Below are 15,409 nucleotides of genomic sequence, written 5' to 3'. Positions count from 1 at the left end.
ACACAATAGAATGAGTGTGGAAAAACTACTAATTTCATTGTATGCTCAAAAATTACATGACAACTGCTTCACATTGTGGGCATCTATAACATGCACTGAATTCACTCTATAAGGAATACACACAACCTTTCAAAGAATTATGTAAGACAAAATTTTCAGAGAAATTGGAGGAGGGTGTTTTTTGTTAGTTGCAGCAAGCATTCAGGGAATATTTTTGTCCCCCCCCCCCAGACCACAAAAGAAAAAAGAACAACATTCTCCTAGGGTCAACATCGCTCCCCCCCACCACCACAATTTTGCTGACAAATTGGGATTCTGCTTCTGCTCTAAGCATGTCTTTTGCCAAATGAAAGGGAGGGGATTCTGCAGCATGTCTAAAGACCGTCTCTCCTAAAATGGCTGCTGTAGCCACTGTAAGATATGTGATCTACCCCAACCAACACAGGATGAGGGATTGTTCTCTGTGAAGCACTTCAGAGGAGGCAAACATTTTTAACCGTTAGGTTACTCACCATAAACCACTGAAATAATGTGTCTTTTAATGAGGAGTTTTGTTTTTTTTTGAGGGAGGGACACCCCCATTCTGGCTGTGGGCTGACAGTATGCACTATGTGAACTGGTCCTCATACACAGCATTTTATTAGCAGAAGTAGCTGAAATGTGACTTTTGCAACCAATTTAGATCCCTGAATGTATCAGGGTTTCTAGCACAAATCTATCCCTTTTTCAATAGGATCCTTCCCAGTTTTATTTGCCTTTTTTCTGTGACAGGGAAAACCACATACCATGAACAAGTTCGCTTTATGCAACTGATAGGACATGAGAAAGAATAATAGAGGCAATTATGTAGCAGAGAGGAAAACAGAAAGAGGCCCTGTTATAAAAGTAGGCTGTCCCATATCTCTTAACATGCATACTAGGGCACTCATTTGCTCCTTGTTTTCATTCCATGGGAATCAAAAGGGAGATCTTGCAAGTAACAGAACTATGGAAACAGATTTAGCAATGTGTTTGGAAATGCAGAGCTTCCCTCCCCTACGGGGTAGAGAATATTTTCACTTGGCTGCAAATTTAATAAAAAGCTTGAAAATGACAGACAGCATAAACCATGAGCTAACGATAGACTCAAGGGAGCTGGACAGGAAGAAGAATCTTTTAACTCAGTCTAGTAACCATTCTAGTACAAGAATATGACTTTCAAAAGGAAATAAACAAACTAGGAAAAAAGACAAAAAGAAGAGGACATTAAACAAACCAAAAACTAGGATATTTGCACAATACTGACTAACTTTAAATGGTAACACTGGAACTCATTTGTCTTCAGACTGCTTCTACTTCCATTAGTACTAAACTAATAATGGAAGGAAATAGGGAAAATATTAAATTCTAGGGGTAAAAATTCCCTAAAATTTAGTTTCAGAAATAATGTTCCAGCCATGTTCCTGGATTTATGTCTGCAAATACTGCAGTCTTGTGGGAATCTATTAGGTTTAACTGGGAAGAGACCTCCTGAATAAATTTCTCTAAAACCTGTTAATCTCTGAAAACACTACTAGTGGAATCCATACTAGATTCTGGGAAGAATAGTGTAATCTCATCTAGTAATCAGATGTAAAATATGGCACCACTTACAAAGCAGAACTGGGAAGTACTATGAAAGATATACTTCCAGAACTGATGTGAGTTTGGAGGAACAGTCATCTGCATACAAGTCGGTATAATCTATATTTGATTTGGCTGTTTCCCACATGTCAAACTGATGGAGTGACCATCACTGGTTTTAAAGTGTCCTGCCATTAGAGAACTGGAACGTGAACAAAAGAGCTGTATTGCCTTTTTACAATACATAATTTAAGGTAAAAACTTTGTTGCAAATTGTTTGCGGAATGAAAAATCGCCATTTAAAATAGTGGAATTCGTCGTTATGCATACCTGCCTTTGTAGTGGAATCAGTTGCGTTTTTTAGCGTTTCCCACAGGCTTCCGGTCTCGGCAGAAATCGCTAGAAAGGAAGCGCTATTGCCAAGCTCGTCCCGCCCCTGGCCGTCAAGCAGCCAATGGGCAGCCGTTAGCATGCTCCCAAACAGCCCCTTTCCCTTTAAGAAAGGTTTTTTTAAAAAAAAAACAGACCCATAGCAACGAATCTAGGTAGATTCGTTGCAACGGAGAGACCCATCCAGCTGCCTAATGTGAGCTGTCGTTTGATTGTATGATCGTTGGCACGCTGCCTCGAGTGATAAAAAAAAAATCCCCCCCCCCTCTCACGGGCCCGATTTTCGGCTGAATTTATGTGTAAAAAATAAAGGGACTTTATTTCAGCAAACGGGCTTTTATGTGGTTTGTGCTTAGTGACTAAAGGTGAAGGACTGAAGCCAGGGAAGCCTCTAAACAGAAAGAGGCTTGCTGGTGCGTTTATCCCCGCTCGCTCGGAGAAAAAAAAATGGCGATCGCTTCGCCAGAAGTTTGGAGGACAGGCTCAGGGGGAGGGACTTTGAAGAACCAGCAACAATGGTAACGCACAGGTCTTTAGTGCTACTGTTGCAGATTGGTTGCAGGAGTGTATCGCTATCCGGAGGGTGAATCCACTTTTCTGGATTCCCCTGAAAGCGCTACAACGAAGCACTTTTTGCGGGTCGGTTTCAGGATTGTTGCAGATTGTCTACGACGTCGTGGGTTATGGCAAATTAGTAGCGTTTCGAATTAGTAACCATTGTGCTATTTTGAAGCCGTGCGAAATGGCTCTTATTAACAATCTTGTTTTGTAATAGAAGCTTAGAAATTCCTTAACTAATAATGTATGACTAATATTGATACTCTATAAATGCTTACAATATAACTACAAGGTTGCACTGATATACATGTTAATCAAAATTTCTTCTTATGTATTTTACATAGATAAGTGAAGATCTTTTAAATGGAAAGGTAGTACTTTGAATGAAGGTGGGAACTTCTATGTGCAGTATAATTTGTTTTGGGAATTGTATTACAATGTATATTTACATTTGTTATTGTATTACAATGTATATTGATATAATAATAATGATAATGATAATAATAATAATTTCTTATCATAGGTATATTGCCACTGATGAAAGAATTTTGAAAACAGGCAATAGGTATCCGGAAGCTGGTAATTTCCCTGATTTTTAAAAACTTAGAATAAATATCAGTGGTTTCCAAAGTGAGTGTTACCATGGTGGGATTAAGAGGCAAAGGAGGTGCCAAGAGAGTGCTAGATGTGGTCTCCTTCAACTATGTTGTTCACATATTTCATAGAATCATAGAATAATAGAGTTGGAAGGGATCTACTGGGTCATCTGGTCCAACCTCCTGCACTGTGCAGGAAAGTCACAACCCTATCACTCATCCACTGTAACCTGCCACCCCCTTGATCTTTCACGGAGGCAGCCTCTCTGTCAGATGGCTATTCAGCCTCTGTTTAAAAATGTCCAAAGATGGAGAACAGACCAAGCTCCCCCAACCTTTCCTCATACATCGGTCTCCTAACCCCTCACCATCTTTGTTGCCCTCCTCCAGACATGCTCCAATTTGTCTACTTCCCTCTTCATCTGTGGTGCCCACAACTAAACACAGTACTCCAAGTGAGGCCAAACCAGAGCAGAGTAAAGCGGTACCATCACCTCCCATGATCTGGTCACGATACTCCATTTGATACAGCCCAAAATCCCATTTGCCTTTTTAGCCACTGAGTCACACTGCTGACTCATGTTCAATGTATGGTCTACTAAATCTCCTAGATCTTTTTCACACATGCTACTGCCAAGACAAATCTCTCCCATCCTATATTGGTGTATATGGTTTTTCCTACTTAAATGCAGAACTTTACATTTGACCCTATTGAATTTCATTTTATTCAGTTTAGCCCACTTCTCGAGCCCATCAAGATCATCCTGTTCATTTATGACAGACTAGGCTATAGCACCATGATGGCACATGGTACATCAAGTTTCTGCCTCTAAATAGTGCTGAAATCTGGTAGAAACTATAGTTTTTTTTGAAAATATACCCCTGGCAGTCTAGTCAGACTGGTATACCATCATTAGAAAAACTCATTATCATCACATGTGTTTTTGTCTCTGTCATATTTCAAGTTTTTGCTGGTAATTCCTTAACATGATAATATTAAATGTAACATTTATTTCCCTGTGTTTTCAGTTACTGAACCTGTTAATTATGAAGTGTGAGCCTTAGCCATATAATTTTTGCCACAGCCTACCAGATATTAATATTTATAGCTCAGCAAATTAAATATATGAATTAAAATATAAAAATAAAAAAAATTCTCAAAAACTGTTTTCAAGAAGGAAAATTAGAATATGTATAGGGGTAGACAGAAAAAATGGGCATTTGAGAGAATATATAGGGTATAAATGACACAAATTTAAGTAATAAGTAGAAAAATTAGGGTAAATACAAGTACTAGGAAGAAATTTGGGGAGTACTTCAGCAAAAAAAACCATATATCTAACACATTGTCTTAGTTCATGATTGTAATAATAAAAAATAAACAAAAACAAAAGTATTGAAAGGATGCTAAAGAAAAAATTATCTTCTTTATTCCTTTGAGACAATATTTTTCTTAATTTCTCCTTTGGTGTTCCAGGAATTTTCATTTTACTAAAGTAACAGTTTTAACTCTCGATATAATATCTTTGGTTTTAAATGTGAATAACACATTCATGCACCTTTTCCCCTTTAGCAAAACTTTCACATCTGAATATTTTATCATAATCATTCATAATACTTCCATAAAGGCCACTTTACTGTTTTTATGAGGTATTTCTTTACCATGTCCTTGATATTTTTTGGGGGGAGGGGATGGAAACCAATTATCTATACAGACTTTTACCAAAGGCTGAGATACTAGAGCATTTGAAAACAGGTGTCAAATAAATAATATGAGAAATAAGGTAATGTAGGTCTTCCATATATGCATACCATATCACAGTTAAATCAGCCCTGGTGCCTCTAAAAACAGCCAAAATAAGCTGCATGAATCAACCAAAGCTGTACACATTTTAAACTCCAGATTTCAATGGAAGGATTAAATATGTACTCCAACATCTTTTACTGAAATCAACTAGACTTAAAAACATTAACTTTATTTAATGGGACTATGGATCATATAATGATTCTAATAACCCCTGAATCAACCATATGTTTATGAAGAACAGAAGTGGCATTACCTGTGCGTCTGCAGAGAGCAGCAATTCAGAAGCAGCAAACTCCATTGCAAAAGGATGTTTGGCTTTCAATCTCCCAACATTATGTGATTGACTCAAACACCTGATGGCAGGCACTGGAGAGGCTATGGCTCAATGGGACATCTCTGTGGCATGCAGTAAATCCCAGGTTCAGGCCCTGGAATCACCAGTTCAAAAGGATCAAATAGTCGGTATAGGGTATGATCTCTGCTTGAGACTGAAAGAACTACTGATAGTCTAAATAGACAGTACTGACCTTGATGGATCAATGGTCCAAATCATTATAAGGCAACTTTGTATGTTCCACAAGCTTGCAGTGGCTGCCAGGAATGCTCTTCAATGAGTCCCTACTAACCTAACAGCAAAAGAATTTCCTCAACAAGGTTTCCTGTGAAAGACCAAAGGTCCTAGGTGGTTCATATGAGTGGAAGCATCCTTCCATCACTTTGGATCCAAATAATCATTTCAAGGTTATAAAGGTTATAAAGAGTACTTGGGAGCCAATGAAGCAGACATAACACTGTTCTGATACACTTATTGTTGTATATACTCTACTTGCCATTTTGTACAAGTTGAAGCTATCTTCAAAGGTACATTGCATTCATGCCAGTGCCTGCAACATATAACATATTTAAAACAATCTAATCTGGATGTGGATCTGGACACCTCTCCCCTGTCAACAGTACTAAACAATTATTAAGCAATTGTAAAACAATAGGAGGGACTCACCAGTAAAACCTGTTTGGCGTGATCCGTTCATGCATAATCTGCCATCTTCTTCCAAAATCCATAGAGCTGTAGAGCTGAAAGATAGGAAACTAAATAAATGTGGCTGCAACAAGCAGGGTAGTGACACAAGGACATAAATACTGAAATAAATTTACTTCCCCCAGATCTGTCCCTGTAAAATGTTACAGGAAATGTGAACAATATAGCTGTGTTGAGTATTTCAGATTCCATATTTTGCATGTGACATTTAACAGTCAGTTGAACTTGCTGACATTTGTTATTGGTTTTTTTATTAACTGATATTCAGTTTAGAATTTTCTGCATATTGATATTAAATATTTACTATATGTAAATCCACTGTGTCCTAATCAGTGTTTAATAGAAGTATATGATATACTGTTTATACAGAATTTCATGTACAAGTACTCACTTGATATACAGTACATGACTTTCTTTTACATTTGATATTCACATTTTCTGGGCCTAAAGAAAGTAGCAATTAGAGTAATCTAAACTTTAAGCTAAAATTGGTCTCAGATATATGATGCAAAAGAATGTACATATACTTGTGGGACCTAAGAAGTTCAACTCTCCACCCCCATTATTGGTCACTTTCTACACAAAACATTGCCACTATACCCTCACACACTTACAGTTTTCTTTCTGTGGAAAAGACATTCAGGGCATTAATACTGGGAAGCATTTTGATATGACCTTTTTTTCAAAGTAGGCAAAGGGCAGGGTTGGTCAGTGCTGGAGAGCTTCCAGCCAATAGTAAGAGGGCGACATGTAACTTATGAGGTGCTATTGTGTCTTCCTTGAAGCTTTTATTTAACACTTCTTGGTTACTGAGATGCCTCTTTGAGGAAATAAACCTATAATTCATGCCAGTGCCTGCAACATACAACATATTTAAAACAATCTAATCTGGATGTGGATCTATATAATTACTTCTAGATCCTGTTTAGTAAAGGACAAGCTCACAGAAATTCTCAAAGAAATTATATTTTGATGTATTTGCTTTACATTTTCAGTCCTATTAACAAGAACAATTCACAATTAAAGGATTAAAACTAACCGGTTGTGAATACAGAAAGATTATGAGTGTAATATTCACTCATTCTCCTCAGTCTTGTAGATGATCCGGTTGCCATTGTTCCTTTCTTTAATGGACACAACTGAATGTGAATTTTCCTTAGGGGCAAGGACCATTGTGAAACCCCAGGATTGAGAAACCCTGTCTGAGAAAGCCTGCATTAGATCATGGTGATATTTTTGGCAGCATCTGCCCATAGCACAAAGAGCCTTTTCATGATGTTCCTTGTATTGGTGGAAAGCATCATCATTAATGGAACAGATGTGCAGGATCTCAACCTATAACTTTGTTGTGCCTGAACCACATTAAAGAACAATAATATTAAGGAAAGATTTCCGATTTCCTTCTGCAATTTTAAGGCCTTCTTTTAACTTAAAAGCTTTACTTGTGGACAGGGGGGCATAAAGGGGGTACAGCTAGATGATTTTAAAGAACTTTTTAGCTCTATGTGTTTATGATTGATGACCTCTAGATGCTATAAAAATAGTGCTGAAAGCCAGAAACCTGTTCCCGAAGAACCATGTTCTAAACCTGCAATATCCTCAGAAGTGCCTGCTTGGTTTTGTTAGATGGTGAAAGATTATATTCCACCTGGCAATAATGTGACCAAGCCCCATCATGCTACTTCTTTTCTATAAGAGATTGAGCATTAACAAATTGAGTAGTTGTTATTTAGCTTACTTTATTTTCATTTTACTTGCATAAGTACTTTTTTTTAAATAAAAAAATCATTTTAATAGCTACATATAAGGCAAGCCCCAAAACACAAAGATCATTTCATTGCAGCTAGTCATGTGCCCCTATAGATACTTGTTCAAAAGCATCCTTCTGTCTGTCATTGCTGGAGCCTGGCTAGCTGCTGAGCAGCATTTTTCTTCTTTGCACTAGAACTCTAGCTGACTGATGGTAGAAGGATTAAATTGAACTTGTAGCCTTCAGGCAGATTCAGATGAAGAGCTAAGAAGACTTTTCATTTGAGGGTGCTGGGCTTCTCTCACATCCTTTCTTCCTAGCAGCCCATTTTGAATTTCAAGTAAAATCAGATAATCAAGAGAAACAGTTGGTCCACTGTGAATATACGGGGAGAGAGGAGTGGGAGAAAGGTCCCTTTAGCCCAATTTGACTTCCTCACAGCTTGCTAGGCATAAATCATGTATGCAAATATAAAGGTCAATTACACATTACTTAAAGAAAGTCAATAAACTAAAGGCTTTTGCAAGCATAAAAGCCGAGTGCATATGTGCCTTCTGTTCACCTTGCTTCCAGGGCTCAGAGGAGATGTCAAATACAATCAGAAGAAGAAAAAAATAGATGGCACTAGAAAGCCATTTGCCCTCAGCAGGTGTTCAGGGAGTAGGAATTGAGTTTGTAAATTCAGCACAGGAGGTCAAGAGGGAGCAGGAGGGAGCAGGAGAGAACCTCTTTAGTCTCAGATTCCTGGGAAAGAGCATACAAGCTCCACATCAGTGTGCCCCATACACAAATGTACATTCCATACACTCTGTACACTTGTTATGGAAATTCACACAAATTCAGGTAAGCACCCTGATTCACTCTAAAAGCATCTTTAAACATCTTAACTAGTTCTGAAGGTGGAAAGTCAGCAGGGGAGCAGGGGCTGTCCAGTGTTTTGCATGGATTGCCTGTAGTGAAATAATGGCTTCAAATCCTGTTCATGAAACTTTGGTTCAGGCTTCGGACCTGTGACATCTTAGTGAGCCACATGAGAAAGTTTTTGCAGAGCCATTTAGTTGCACTTGTGCCCTTGAGAAGCCTAACACTATCCGCACATACTGATAAGACGACTGGCTTCCGTTGTTCCCAATTTGCTCGTTATAAGAATGGGCCTTGAGTGAGATGAGTCGGCATTACATCATCTGTTTCAGGATTGGCTCATCTACCCTGACATTAGTAACTCCATTGGTTAATTGATAAATTGTTAATTTGGTTTTGATTGGTTTCTGTGTCCAAGACCCCATGTGGGAATAAGGCATAAAGGTCTTCTATTGAAATATCTAGTTCAGATTTTTGCTCTGTTCAGGTTTTGGCCTGCTCCGATTTTTTTTATCTGTTCCAGTTATGTTCAGATTTTGGAGAAACCCTTTTCTGTAATTTTGTGCACCTGCAACTTGTATTATGTACTTTGAAACTCTGTCTTATCATCTTGCCATTCTCGTGAGTATCTTGAGTTAGCCAGAAATATTGTACAACATTATTTTCTCACTGCTAGTATATAACTTATATCTGTGCACCTTAATAAATATCAATTCATTTTTAAAACCTTTTGTTTTGTTTTTGTAACAAGCTATGTCAAAGCTTAGCCTGCCTAACTCGTACCATACTACCAACTAAGCCTTTTGATTTGTGGTAAACCCCTGATAGGCTTCAATATGGGTTTTAATATGGGGTTTAATATAGGTTTTGATACTAGTTAGGCATTTTGACTTGCCTATCTGGTATGAAATTTGAAGACATCATGCATTGATAGACAGTGCCAGGCAGGGGTAAGCAGTCATTAGGAAATGTAAATATAATTCTGTAGTCCTTGGGGGAGGGGATATAGGTTATTGGAAAGAAAGTTAAGTACCTCAAAAATAGCATTCTATCAGAAAGTTCCAGAGAATCTCTTCAGTGAAAGTGAAAAGGGGTCTGATGCAATACTACCCAGCAGAACCAGTGCTACTATGGCAGTAACAACCTAACAGGACCAAATTCACATCAGAGAATCTTTTGAGAGAAAACATAGGGTGGGGGCATTTCTGCTGGGACCACAGCCCCCATTTGGGAATCACTGCCATAGATTGTGAATGTGAAATGATAATGATATGACTATGTATCATATCATTAAAAAAATAGGGGGGATGACATTAAAGCATGCATAGCATGAATAAAGTTGATATAGAGAACCCTAGAACGTAAGTGCACCCACTAATGTTGATGAGCAGCAGATTCAAGAAGACAAAGGTACATCTACCTGCAGTCATTGAGTTATTAATTTTTGGAACTTGCTGTTATAAGATGTATCAATGATTGCTAGTGTAGATGGCTTTCAAATACACTTTGACTCAACAAGATGGGAAGCAATGAAAGTGGTCTTTAGGGGTGCTTGTATTAAAAATTTTACAAAAATTAAGAAACATAAAATGAGCAAATCAAGAATATTGTGCTAGAAATTTTGAATTTAACAGAATAATATAAATCATCTGGGTATATAAGAGACAAAGTTATATTGGGTACAAAACAATTAAAAGTTTTGTAAATAGATAAAACAATGGCCAAATTATGGTATATGAAACAGAAGCGTTATGAATTAGAAGGAAAATGCACCAAATTATTAGCAAACAGAATTAAGGGATTACAGCAATTAAAAATACTGCAAGGGAATTAGTAAATGAACCCAAGGGAATTTTGGGTTTCTTATTGGAATTTTATAATAAACTACATAAATGGAAAGGGGTGAATACTGTTAAGATTGAGGAATAACTTCAGGGACTGAAAATCACCCACCTAACTCCAGAGGATAGTGATATGATCGATAAATATATAACACCCAAAGAAATTATTACTGCAATTAATTTGCTAAAATTAGCTGCATTACCAGACACTGATGGGCTGACAATAGTGTTCTATAAACAATTTAAGAATTTTTTGGTACCCCGTGTGTATAAATTATATAATGAAATCATGGATAGGTCTCCGTTCCCTTCCATGTGGCAGGAGGCTAATCTAGTTGTCCATGGGGTTGTGATGGCATCGGAAATGGCTTCGCAAATAACAACAATACATAGCTATGGGTTTGGAGACAGATATAAAAATGCAATCCACTTAATTTATTCTATGGTCTCTGCAAATATTTCCTTTAATAAAGTGGTGGAAGATAAAGTAAAAATTAATTGTGGATCTAAACAAGGCTGTCCCCTCTCTCCATTGTTCTTCATTTTAATGTTAGAACTTTTAGCTAATAGTATAATAATGAATCAGAAGATTAGAAGGATAGATTGTGGGAAAGAAGTTAACCTACGCAGACGAAATGTTATTAACAATAAATGATCTAAATAGAGCTATAAATCCACTAAAAAATGAGCTTGAAAAATCTGGATTGGTTTCAGGATTGGAAGTTAATTTTTCAAAATCTAACCTCCTCTGTAATAATATTAGTCCAAAAAATCAGCTAGAAGCTTCTCATAGAATGAAAATTCCATTAGTGGCTAAGAAATTTAAATACCTAGGCTTTACAATTGGGAAAAGAAATAAACAGGTCATATCAATATAATTATAAGACATTATGGACACATATACTTACCGACCTAAAGAAGTAGGGAAAACAAAAGAATGGAAAATTTACATGGAATATGTTGGTTAAAATGAATATTGTTCCTAAATTATCATATTTATTTAATGTGATACAATGGCATATTCCCAATAATACCCTTAGGAAATAGCAACAGTATATTGAGTATTTTATTTTTAAAACAAAAAGATTTATAATGGCTAGGGCTTGGAAATATTCAATTAAACATGGAGGTTGGGGAGTTCCCAATTTAGCTTTCTATTATGAAGCTGACCAATTAAGACATATTATCACCTTCCTATCTTTCTCTAAAGAAGTTAATAGATTGAATATTGAAATAGAGGAATTAGAAGAAATGAGGGGACAGCAGGTCTTATTTTCAAATAAGTTTGGGGAAAAAATGTGCATTACACCACATGAGTACCCTCTACAGTCCGATAGTAACTTGGAATTTAATGAAGGAAGAAGTTATATCCAAGAATTTCCCCACTTACACTGACCTTTTATCAACCAGAATTCTAAGCCCTTAAAACTTATGCCAATAAACTTAATGGACTTCTGGATAAACAGTTATATTTTAAAAACTTCCAGAAATTATTGGAAGGCAATGATAGTTTTTTCATGGAAATAGGGAGTAACTTCCCTCCTGGTTTTATATGGCTATTAAAGCATCAATTATTTTCCTTCCTAAGCAAATTAACTAGTCAGGAACAAATTAATAGTCAATTAACAAATTTTGAATTACTTGTAGAAAATAAAGAAAAAATAGAAGGAAAATTAATATTGAAATTATATAAAATATTGTTAGATAAGGAACATTTGGTGTCTCTATCAATTAAAAATATATGAGAGTCAGAATTACAAATGAACATTGCAGATGAAGAATGGGTTAAAATATTTAATCAAATACCATTCAATTCAATATCCAGGAGTGTACAAGAACATGGCATTAAAATTAAAATTATACATAAATGATATTATACATTGATTAGGTTATTGTATGTTAACTGCACTCAATGTAAATACTGTTGGAGAGGATGTGGGCAATTACAGAGATATCTTCACATGTGATGGAAATGCCCTATTACTAAGAGAGTAATATATTTAATGAAATTCAAGATATAACAAAGGAAAAATTAATCCCCTCAGCCACTTTGGTTCTTCTTAATCTGTATGAAAAACAGAATGCATGTTGTAATTACAAGACTTTAATGAATTTTATGCTGGTAAGAGCTAGAATGGTAATTGCATGTAATTGGACAGATGCCAAAAATTTGACAGTAGAAAATTTGTGGAACAAATTGAAACAATTTATAATATTAGCCAAAATAACTAGTAATATTAAAATTATTATAGGGAGTCAAAAAAAGGAATAGTTTTACTTGGAAACCTGTACTCTATTTGGCCATTTTGTGCAATCAATGGGATTAATAATGCATGGCCTTTTGGGCATGCATCTACTATCTTATTTTAAGTTTATAAAATTTCTTTTATTAGCCTTTGTGCTTCTATTCCCTCTCTGCTCAAATTGATTTAAATTGTTGGTTTATAACACACATTCCGAAATATTGGAAACTTCATCCTAGATTATAACAATGATAAAGATATTTATCTGAGAGACCATGAAAATTGATCCATGACCTGCTTTGACAAATTACACAATCTTGACAATATATGAGATAGTAACACCTGGTCTGGATTCATTTAAATTGTTTTCTGTATATGTGTCTTTTGGGGGGGAATTGTATTACTGACCCCAAAGAATGTCCCTGCGGCTAAACACATATGGTCTTATATTGGTCATTTGATAAATTCAACTTTGTACATAAAATTTTTACAGTTTATTTGAAGTTTATTTTGGCTTTTAATACAGCCTGATATGCAGACCCTAAGGTTTTAACTTTGCTGCTGTATATATCATATAATAAATATTAAATTCAATATTATTTTGTTTTATATAGCTTGACCCTTGAAGTATTGTCTATGTCAGTGGTCCCCAACCTTTTTATCACCGGGGAATGGTCAATGCCTGACAATTTTACTGAGGCCCGGGGGGGGGATAGTCTTTTGCTGAGAAACGTCGCTGCCACCACCTGAGCCCCTGCTCCACTTGCTTTCCCCCCGGTGATGTCTGCTGTAAACTGTATTTTTAAAAATAGTTTGATGTGGGTCCACCCCAAAACATGGGCCAATTCTGTAGAAGCTGAAAAGTTATAAGTAGGTGGCCCCTACATCTCCATCATTACCCACTTAATACCAGAATGACCAATCGAGAGTAAAAAGCAAATGGTTTTATTGAACAAAACTCTCTATTTTAAATCCTACTTTGGTCTAAATTACCATAAATAATTATTCATTAAAACTCTCTCTTATTTTTTTCCATATTGTAATATAGGGTAACACAGATATAAAGACATGATACACAAGAGAGGTTAACCTCAACAGGATAACCAATTTGCAGATTGCCAAAAGCCTGGCTAAAGTCTTCACCAAGCTGGCCAACCATCTTTAAACCTCCCCCCTGCTCCGGAGAAGCGGGAGGAATAAAGGAGTAAGGGAAGACGGGAGGAGTTAGGGCGGGCCCTGTCCGGGATAAAAACTCGGAAGGCCCAATCAGGAGCTGTGAAGCGGCTCCTGATTGGGCCCTCTGAGTGTGACTCGGGGGCCAAGCAGCCAATGGGGAGCCATGTAAAGTGCAGCTCCCCATTGGCTGGTTGGCCCAGCCTCGCCTGGCCCGGCCAGAGAGTCGCCGCTCAGAGGAAGAAGCCTTCCCCTGCGGTAAGTCCTCCGGCTGGCTTCCCCTCGCCCACGGACCCTTCCGCCGGGCCCTGGGGCAGGCTCGCCTGCCCTTGGGCCCGGCAGAAGGCCACAAAGCCCACCGCCGCCATCCAGAGCCTTCTGCCGGGCCCTGGAGCAGCCGAGACTGCCCCTGGGCCCGGCAGTAGGCCGCAAAGCCCACCACCCCCGTCCTGAGCCTTCTGCCAGGCCCTGGGGCAGCCGAGACTGCCCCTGGGCCCGGCAGTAGGCCGCAGAGCCCACCGCCCCCATCCGGAGCCTTCTGCCGGGCCCTGGGGCAGCCGAGACTGCCTCTGGGCCCGGCAGTAGGCTGCAGAGCCCACCGCCCCCGTCCGGAGCCTTCTGCTGGGCCCTGGGGCAGCCGTGACTGCCCCTGGGCCCGGCAGTAGGCTGCAGAGCCCACCGCCCCCGTCCGGAGCCTTCTGCCGGGTCCTGGGGCAGCCGAGCCTGCCCCTGGGCCCAGCAGAAGGTCCCAAGGCCACCTACCTTACTCTGTTCCTCCCTTCCTCCCAGCATTCCCTTTGTTTTTCCCTTTCTCCCTTCCTACCTCTGTTCCATCTGCCTCTTTCTGGCTACCTGTTTCTCTCCCTCTTCTTCTGTCTCTATCTTGCTCCCTTTCTTTCTGTCTTTCTGTCTCTCTTTCTCCTTTTCCTCCTTCCTTCGCCCCATCCCTCCACCCACCCATCATGCTAGGGCCCGCTGTATTTTGGCCACAGTGGACTTAATATCTAGTAATAATAATAAAAATGATAGTTCAATGAAAAAGGTCTTTGTAATTGCAATGTCAGCTTCATTATACACATTCAAAAACACTGCTTAATCTGATTACCTGCTAGTTTGACACTGTGTTTTCTACTTTGAGGGATTCATTTAAAGACTCTTATTCTCCTGCTCCTCTGGAGTTTCCTCATCTTCAAACTCCTCACCTGAGGTCTGATAAATATACCAAAGTGGGTTAAGTATTCCAAAGTCCATCACATTTGCAGGGTGGCCAGAAAGCTACATCTGTACAACTTTATGGCTTCCCTACATTGGAAGAGAGCCTCTTGTGGCGCAGAGTGGTAAGGCAGCAACATGCTGTCTGAAGCTGTCTGCCTATGAGGTTGGGAGTTCGATCCCAGCAGCCGGCTCAAGGTTGACTCAGCCTTCCATCCTTCCGAGGTCAGTAAAATGAGTACCCAGCTTGCTGGGGGGTAAACGGTAATGACTGGGGAAGGCACTGGCAAACCACCCCGTATTGAGTCTGCCATGAAAATGCTAGAGGGCGTCATCC

The 15,409-nt window shown here is 38.5% G+C and overlaps 1 protein-coding gene across 4 annotated transcripts in view; it reads right to left on the bottom strand.

The window, feature by feature from the left end:
- SORCS3 (sortilin related VPS10 domain containing receptor 3) overlaps nt 1-15,409 on the bottom strand; it is a 563,192-nt gene that overhangs the window by 203,874 nt on the left and 343,909 nt on the right. For all 4 annotated transcript variants that reach the window (XR_013233573.1, XM_077349660.1, XM_077349662.1 and 1 more), the window contains exon 5: nt 5,954-6,027. Coding sequence is in view for 3 of the 4 variants with exons in the window: in XM_077349660.1 (XP_077205775.1) it covers nt 5,954-6,027 (74 nt within the window). In the remaining variant the exon portion in view is untranslated. The remainder of the gene's footprint in view (nt 1-5,953; nt 6,028-15,409) is intronic.

This window comes from Paroedura picta, chromosome 8 (genome assembly GCF_049243985.1).
Source record: "Paroedura picta isolate Pp20150507F chromosome 8, Ppicta_v3.0, whole genome shotgun sequence".
Classification (NCBI taxonomy): Eukaryota; Metazoa; Chordata; class Lepidosauria; order Squamata; family Gekkonidae; genus Paroedura; species Paroedura picta.
This window is presented reverse-complemented; position numbering and strand designations above follow the sequence as displayed.